The sequence below is a fragment of the Nylanderia fulva genome, unplaced genomic scaffold, assembly GCF_048542155.1.
Source record: "Nylanderia fulva isolate GAGA-0341 unplaced genomic scaffold, ASM4854215v1 Scaffold7, whole genome shotgun sequence".
Classification (NCBI taxonomy): Eukaryota; Metazoa; Arthropoda; class Insecta; order Hymenoptera; family Formicidae; genus Nylanderia; species Nylanderia fulva.
Window position 1 is genome coordinate 649,570 of NW_028190807.1, and position 9,291 is coordinate 658,860.

Genomic DNA, 9,291 nt, shown 5'->3' on the forward strand with positions numbered 1-9,291 from the left:
AAATATAGATCAATTTTTTCATAGATAAAATATATTAGTTTTACTATGTTTCTAAGTTAATATTTTTTAAATGTCGAGGAAGAAAATAAGACGAAAAAGGGATATGAAATCGATATAAGAATTAATAGAACGAATTGCTCGTATTTTATTAGTAAGTATCGAAGGTCAATTAACGAGACACATTTAATTGCTGTCAGTTCGAGCGGTCTGAATATTTTTCGTCGATCCCTTGCTGTATTCTTTTGCAACACACGATTTTGCTGTAACATGAATGTAATGCATAAGTATATATAGTTTAACTTTGATGAAGAAAGTGAAATATCTTGCAGGCTAATTGCATCATCATATTCCTTCGCTTCGAATAAATTGTACGAGCGGGAATAATCGAGACCAATTAAGTGCACGCGATGATTTAGGGTAAAGTGTCTACTTCGCGTGGCTTTTCCTCTAGAGTTCTTCGGCGCCCAAGATGAGTTAAATAAGCGACTGACAGTCTCACTGATATGGAGATGACTATGTCGATGTCGTCGACATCCAGAGTCTCAAGTAACAAATAATTCCTCTTACGATGAAGCAGCCGGTTCCAATGAATCATTTCTAGAGAATTCGGACGAAGACAAGGGATAACGAATTCGCGCGAGGAAGATATAAATGGAAAATTAAATTTGTCAACGAATAAATTCAGAAACAAGAAATTGACCTTGAAGTGCAATAAAAAGCTTGAAGGCTTGGTTTTGAATTATTATCAGCGAATAGCGCTAGCAAACTTATCTACATGTCGAATTATTTGAGAAGGATAATTAATAAAATGAGATAGTTTTTATAACATTAGTGTATATTTTATAAATCCATACAATCTGTAAAATAAAGCGCGGAAATGAATAAATCGGGAGCATGTCTGTATGTATAGCTAACGGATTTTATATAAACCATTTTTTTCAAAGTATCATATGATATCTGGAAGGCTGTGTGTGTTAGAGTTATAACATAAATATTATATATATAATAATCTCTCTCGTACGCAATGTATAATACATATAATTCGCTATACCTTACTACATTAAAACGTCAAGATATTGTATAAAAATAAATACGTCTTCCCTCTATTTCATACAGCCTTCTTCCTATTACATGCACATAGGATAGAATAGATAGAAACGAACGTACAACTCCTTTTTCGACCATTTCAACGCACATCCATTACAAAACATGTTTCACAGTTGTAAATTTTTACATTTTGCACCGTCAATCTTAAATCTCTTTGTGTATTACACAAAAAAACCAGAAAAAGTTTACGAAAAAATATTTGCAACGATTGTATGAAATATCATTCGCATATATATATATATATATTTTTATTATTTATCTAACGGATCAATATTAAAAACATATGTAAATTTTTAACAAATGCAGTTGTTATGAATTTTGTAAAACTTAAAGGGAACCGGAAAAGGTGCGCATACGTATATTAATACTGTCGCACGACGAGTGCTGAGACACATTTTTTTTAGCTGCTACCGATAAGAAGCTCTTTTTTTATGAGCGTCACATATAATTAAGGTACGCGCGTTTAGTGTAGCATATACAATTCATACGTCTATACACACACAAACACACACCCTTCGATAGAAATTCAATTCGATGTATTTGTCTATAATACAGCTGCTATATTGCATATTCAAGATTGACACTGTCATTGTTATCGGCTATGTCCATTTTTAGAACGTATGTAGCACCAGAAAGCCTAAATCATGAATATATATATATATATATATATATATATATATATATATATATATTCGAACTTTAAACATTATAAAACAGATTTATATATTTTTTGGCACATTCTACTTATGTATTCACAAAACAATCCACAACATATCTCATAGAAATGTGCTTGATGCGCACACTTATAATATCCCTTTTCGATAACATTTTTTTCATTACTGCAATTGTTATACAATTATAGTCCTTAAATTTGCAAAAATCCTTAACCTTATTAAATCACCAATTATAATGCATAATAATTTGGCACAAGGAAAACGTATCGCGTTGTTATCAAAATTCATATATGCCTCTAAGAATATTATTGTAACAAAAGAGTTCGATGACACATTTATTGTGTCATCTATAATTAAGATATCTTAAACCATACATTCTTACAGATAGATTCTTTGGATAAATAATTGTACATTTTTTAAATGTAAACGTATACATCCACGGTGTTTTAATATATTGAGCACTGATAATAATTTTGTTAGAATTATATAGGCCACGCTATATATAACAATGTTACACAGTATACATTTATGAAAATTAAGATACACGAGTTAATCTGTATTTAATAATTTAGAAAAAATATATTTCTTTTACAACAGAGGCCTTTGTATTGTAGATTTGTTGTGTTTATAAAATACTATGCGAAGAACAAAAAGCTCATCTATTTCAAGCATTGCACATTGTTACACTCTCGTCGTATGTTTCTTATATTATAACATTAATTGTTCTAACTCTCTCTCCAAGATGCATGCAATATATCACAAATTATATATTACATAGAATCTTCCCGTGATACATACTATAATATTTGTTAGAGATGAGCATTATCTACATAGACATTTCATCATGCAATATTTTAATATTTTATTTTTTCATATTCTAAAAATTATTTAGAATCTATCTTTTAACGATGTCAACATTACAATAGTTTCGGAGTTAGAAAAATATTGATGAAAAGCTAGGATATCTGTCAAATCTTGTAATTTCAATATTTTGCTCATCTCTGACATTTATCATAAATTGATATATAGGTCTGAATTCTTTTCGCTTTCCTAAATATAATTAATTTAATATATATTACTTTGACAAACATGTGTATCCATATTAGAAAATTGAATAGATAATATAAGAATAACATATGAATTAATTTTGTGTATACATATATGTATATACATATATATGTATACATATGTATATATATGCATATATTATAATATATAACAAAAACTTCTGTTAATAATATCTCTAAAGTGTATTTATGTAAAACAAATTAATTTTTTTTATATAAATTTTTGAACATTAAAGCCAGTGAGATCTCGTATTAACTTATTCACTACCAATTTTTAATCGGTTTAGTTTAGAGCCTGCAGGAAAAAATTCTATTTACAAAATCTGATTTATCACGAAAACTCATACAAAACAGATCGTTGAATATTATTGCCTGAAATTACTCGTTAATTCTTCGTTGCATTGAAAAGTATTTGAAATTGTACATTAATAAATTATATATTTTCCACAGTTGTAAAGTATATTTTTTTCTGGATTTACTCTTTCCTTCTACTATCATTTAATTCAGTCTTTTATCGATTAATTCGGTTAAAAGTATTCGTTCGTATTTTTTTAAAGTATTCGCGGTATTGAAAAATTATACACACACGCACACATAAAATGATATTAATGCAATAGATAATAAATAAGATATTCAGAATAATGCCATCAAGTTATTTAAAATTATGCATTGTAAAGATTATCACATGAGTTTTACTTATATAATAAATATATATATATATATATATTTATATATCAATCAACTATTTTTTAAACGATGCAGATAAGATGCAGAAATATTAAATATTTTTCTCAAGTATTCGTATATGGCAGTGAATACGTTAATATCATCGAACAGTATTTTTCAAGTTCTTATTTTAACAAATATGATATCGTTGTCTTTAATTTAAGTGTTCGAATGTACCGATTTTGTTTTTATGTATAATCATTTAAAAAAGAGATCTTATTAATAGATATCTAAAAAAATTATGTTACGCTCCTTTTCGATATGATTTGTTTTTTTTTCTGCGATACAGGCGTTAATTATTAAATTATAATACAATAAATAATAGAAAACTTTATATAATAAAAAGAATAATTTTTATTGAACAAGCAATCCTCAAAATAAGATTATTGGAACAAGAGAAGAATCTTCATCTTTTATTGAATTCGCGTCACTTATTAGTAAATGCAGATTTCTTTGATCTTCCTGCAGATAATATAAAATTTAAATGCATAACAGATTGTCTCAACAAAGGAAAAATACTGAAGACACTGATTTTAAATACTGTATGCAAAGAGGGGAACGCAAACTAGATAAATGCGGTTGTATTAAGAGGGAGAAAAAAAAGGAATGCGACCTATGGAAATCTTATCAGGCAATCCCGTCAATAAATAACCAGTAATAAATAACGAGAGCATTACGTCAAACAATAACAGATATATAACAGCGTTATCGATTCGTAGTAAGCAGAAGTGTGCGATGTTAGTGTGCTTATTAATTTAATGTACATGCATAATTCCCGAGAGACAAGAATCAACATGTGATCGCGGGCGTCTACAGGGTTTTTTCAGGAAGGAACATAAATACATTTTTTATTATTTTTTTTTTAATTTTTTAAATTTAATTTTTTAACGCAAAAAACATCGCGATAGGCTTTACAGCCGATATACATACAAATATATATGTTGTATTTAATTTTTTTGTTATTTTTATTTTTGTCTATTAAATATAAAAATAAATTTCAGTGTTTATTCAAAAAGAGAGCAGACGATTAATTTTTTGCGGACGCCCTTGATCTTGCACGCGTGTCAATTAGACAGATAAACGGGGAAACCCGCGAATGAATCATGTTATGACGAATAAAAATAGAGGCACCCAACAACAAGTGCACATAATGATAAAAAAGTTATTCCTTTTGCATAAAAATAGAGAATAGTGAAAAGAAAACAGACATACATATCTACATATATATATTTACACACACGCACCTATTGCATAAAATTAATTATATAATATACGTATCTATGTAAAACTTAACACACTATCCCTTTTTCGATTATTTCGATAATTTGTTGCTCTTATGGCAAACAATTCCTTATTGTCGCTGCCACTTAAGAAATTTTTTTATACAAAAGATATATGCAATCTAACGCAATAAGTTTTAAAATAAGCGAGAGTTATATTCCGTGCATTTTATAAGAAAGCGTTTTTTTTTTTTTTTTTTTAATAAGACTTGTTATTCCTATTTAATTCAATCGTGTCGACTGAATTATTAAGAATAGTGGCTCATAAACTAATTCTTTTTAGCGAGAGAAGGGGGAGGAGGAAGAGAGAGAAAGAACTGGAATGCAATTTACATAAAAAATAAAGATCTAATGTTTTTTGCAATATTTTCTACGTATCTTTCAACACACGCGAATGTAAGTGTATTTCTATGTGTGCGTGTGAGTGTGTCAAAAAATATTTTATTGACTGACAAATAGACTCTTACTTGATTATATCTATTTTTTATAGATATATTTTTGGTTTAACGTAAAAATGTGTAAAATATATGTGATGTATTTGGTTTAAATTTCACTTTTTTTAATAATAAAATGTAAATGTAATAGATAACAATATACATATCTATAAAAAAATTAATGATTATTATATTCATAAGTGATGCTTATTTACATCTTGGATGTGTATTGCAGCATTTTATTACACAGCTTAAGAGCTCTAACAGAAGAAAAAATTAAAAACTCAAATCAACTAATGCTAATAAATGCTAAATACATCCGTATATAAATTTTTTACTAGAAACGAAAATATATATAATCTTTGGAACGTAATAAATGCTTGCATCAACTACGTATTGTTTTTAATATCGTTAGTCGTTCGCATCACAAGTATCAAACTTAAATGAATATGACACTCGCAATCTTATTTCAAGTGATTACTTAATCATAGAAATATTCGTTATAAATTTACACTTTGTTTATCAATTATCTTCGCGATAGATCCAATAATTAATGACAGCAATCACTTAAAATTAATCACTATATTATGATTCTCAGTGAAACTCATGTATATATTTTCTTTACGTATATTTTTATACCACATACTTTGTATCTCCGTTATATGATCATTTGAGCCATATTAATCTCTATGATATTTACAGAAAAAGATTAGGGCACTTTAGCTTCCAATTCCTCCAACATTAGTTTGTAAAACGCTAAATGTAAAAAATCTGTGTGAGAAGTACTAAAAAACTTATCTATATGTGTCATATGTATAAAAAATTTTTTTTATGCTGCCTTATTCCGACTTGGAAAAAAGACTTATCATTTATGAATACTGTTGCTCTGATAAAATGCACTGAAAATTGGTGTACAAATCTATACGCTAGAAATATATCTCGCGGTATATCAACTATACTACGATAGCCTCCAATTTGCTAAGAAATGTCGAAAGTTTAAAGCCTAATGAGTTCATTAAACGAGTAATTAAAAAATGAGTTTAATGACTTCCAGAAGCTTATAGCGAAACTAAATCGATCTTTTCCAATTTCTCTCTTCTTTTATTCAAAATAGCGAGGAACACGATCTCATTGTAGGAAGTATAAAATGTGTTACTCACTCACCGAGGAATTGTGCTTGCACGCAGTCGTCAGCAGATCGTCCATCGTCGAATTGTGACGAGTCTTCCTCGAGCCTTCGTTATCGTGATTGGAATTGACGGAGTGCGAGAGCGCGACCGTTTTCTTGAAGTCTATCGTGACGTAGCCTACTTGCGGCTTGTTTGGAGATTCCGGCGGAGATGGCGGCGAATTCATGTTGGTATCGGACGTGCCAGGGGGCGAATCTCTTTTATCCAGATCCAGGATCGCGTAATTCATCTCCCTCGTCGGACATTCCGTCGGCGTAGAAGGAGCCAACGGCGACTTTTCGGTTATCGAGGTACCGGAGTATCGTTTCTTCAGATACTGGATCTCGCTCGCCTCCAAATTGTAGTAACAATGCCTCGAGACTTCCTCGACGTCCGATGGCAAGACGGGCAATGGAGGCGGACATGGACGTGCCCTGACAGCGATCTTCTCTATGTGATCCTGTCCGGGACTTAAGTTTATGTAAGCGTGTTGAGATCCGCCTGGATTACTCTCCTCCTTCAGCTGATTCGTTTCCAAAGTACTGTGTGTTGGCGAGATACGACTGCAGACGGTTTCACTGCAGATGTCTATGTTCATGTAAGGGGTCTTAGTCAGTAACGGCGACGCTGGGTCACAATTCGTAGCTTCTGCATTAGGCTGAACGGGTATTAATTCTATTTCTGCGACTGCATTATTGTTAAATACCGCATTCTCGACCACAACGGGCTGTGGTGATCTGGAAGAACGAGAATAAAAATTTATTAATATTACATTCGCGACGTCATGTCTTATCCGATCGATTAAATCGACACCGTTACCTTTGTACTGTTCTTCCAAGATTCTTGATATTATTGTGCTCTGTGAGGCCAGATGACAAGACTTCTTCATTGACGTATAAAGAGGACGGATGGGGCTGAGATGTCGGTGGCGGAGGCGGCATCATAGGAGGTGGCGAGGGTGATCCCACGGTACCCTGGGGTGATATAGGACCACTGCTGCTTCCAACACTGCTCAATCTTCCGTTTTGCTGACTATGATTAATTCTAGACTCCACACAACTGTTACTTCTATTAGATGTTATTGGATCTAAGTAAGTAGGCTCTACTGCCAGTCTTGGCACTGCTGGGGTAGGATGCGACGTAATTGAGTCTCTTGACTGCGCATCATCTCCACTATTGGTGTACACCTTTATTAATAAACAAATACATTTTTCTTGCAATATACATACATAAATAATAATAAATACACTTTTTTTGCAATATACATAAAACATTAATATCGGAGACAGAGAAATTGAATTTACACAAACCTGAATTTTCGTTTGTACAAGATTAAACAAATCTCTCGCCTTCTTACACTTGAAGGCGTATATGCCTTCGCCTGTAGGACAACGTCTGCCGGATTCAAAACTGAATAGCTCCGAATCGTATCCGTATCGCCGTAAACAACGCAGTGGCCACATAGTCTGCTGCTTGCCATTCTGATGGAATATAATGTTGATCTCGGTGATTTCCAAACGTCCTCGAGCAATGGGTTTACCTTGGTCATTCACGTTCATCACTTGAAAAACGTTCGCCCTACTACTGACGCAACCCATCCTTCGTTTATCTAAACAAGAAAAAAAGCATTGCAATAATTTGTCAAAGTTTATTCAACAGACTCGTCATCATTAAGCTATGTCCTCACTGGAGCAACAATGAGCAACTTTTTATTGACGTACCATGTTCCTTAAAAATGTTGCTCATTGTTGCTCCAGTGAGAACATAGAACTGCATCTTCATTGGAATAACAGATTTCTTTAGAAAGTTGCTAGCTGTTGCTGAATAGTTCTTAAAATTCCTTAAGCTACTTTTTCACTGCAGCAATGAGCTTTTTGTTGATTTTCTATGTTTCTTAAAAAAGTTGCCGAAAGTTTCTTAAAGTTCCTTAAGCTATGTCCTCACTGGAGCAACAACAAGCAACTTTCGTTGATAACTTTTGTTTCTCAAAAAAGTTGCTAGCTGTTGCTAAAAGTTTCTTAAGCTACTTTTTCATTACAGCAACAATGAGGAACATTTTTGTTGATGTTCCATGTTTCTTAAAAATATTGTTTGTTGTTGCTCCACTGAAGACAGAGCCGCATCTTCACTGAAGCAACAATGAGCAATTTTTTGTTGACGTTCCATGTTTCTGAAAAATGTTCATTGTTGCTCCAGTGAGGACATAGTTTTATGTATATATTTGCGTTAGCATCTTGACGCCAAAACAAAATTTCCCGGTCCTTATTTATCTCGCATTCATCTGATTAAGATGATCACCAAGGGCTATAGTCGAAATGAGATAAAAAAGGGTGAATAATTGGATCTGGCGTAATAAAATATGTGTCATCGCCCATCGGTTAGAGACAAATATATATATAGATATATATATATATATATATATATATATATATATGTATACATACCAAATACGACATAGCCAAAACGAGACGACAGGAGATCCGTCTTCCGACGAGTGCGCGATCGCCAAGCACCGCGTTCACCAGCCGCACGTCAGCGCGGCTATGCCATTTCACCATAGTATCGGGCGCAGGAACCCGGACGATCGCGGCGCAAAGTGTATGACGGGACTAACGACGAGGGCCGCGCCAAATTCGTCATCGTTCGAGGCGACGAGGCGATATATGTAGGCACGTCGTAATTATAATTTATACAAATATTTGATAAAGCCTCACGGGAAGGGGACTCTTTTCCGAGGGAGAGGGAAGACGAGCCCGAAACGAGACGAACGCCCTCGACGATGCTGGAACAGACGCGAGACGTCATCTTAACGGATCGTCCGGAAGCTTGTTTGA

The 9,291-nt window shown here is 32.7% G+C and overlaps 1 protein-coding gene across 1 annotated transcript; it reads right to left on the minus strand.

Moving 5' to 3' along the window:
- Positions 1-814: 814 nt before the first annotated feature.
- Positions 815-9,222, minus strand: LOC114945085 (fibroblast growth factor receptor substrate 3). The gene is made up of 4 exons (XM_029321166.2): positions 8,902-9,222; positions 7,768-8,066; positions 7,277-7,644; positions 815-7,194 (listed from the first exon to the last, which is right to left on the minus strand). Exons 2-4 carry the CDS (start codon positions 8,053-8,055, stop codon positions 6,441-6,443), a joined length of 1,410 nt encoding a protein of 469 aa, XP_029176999.1. The 5' UTR covers positions 8,056-8,066; positions 8,902-9,222; the 3' UTR covers positions 815-6,440.
- Positions 9,223-9,291: the final 69 nt, after the last annotated feature.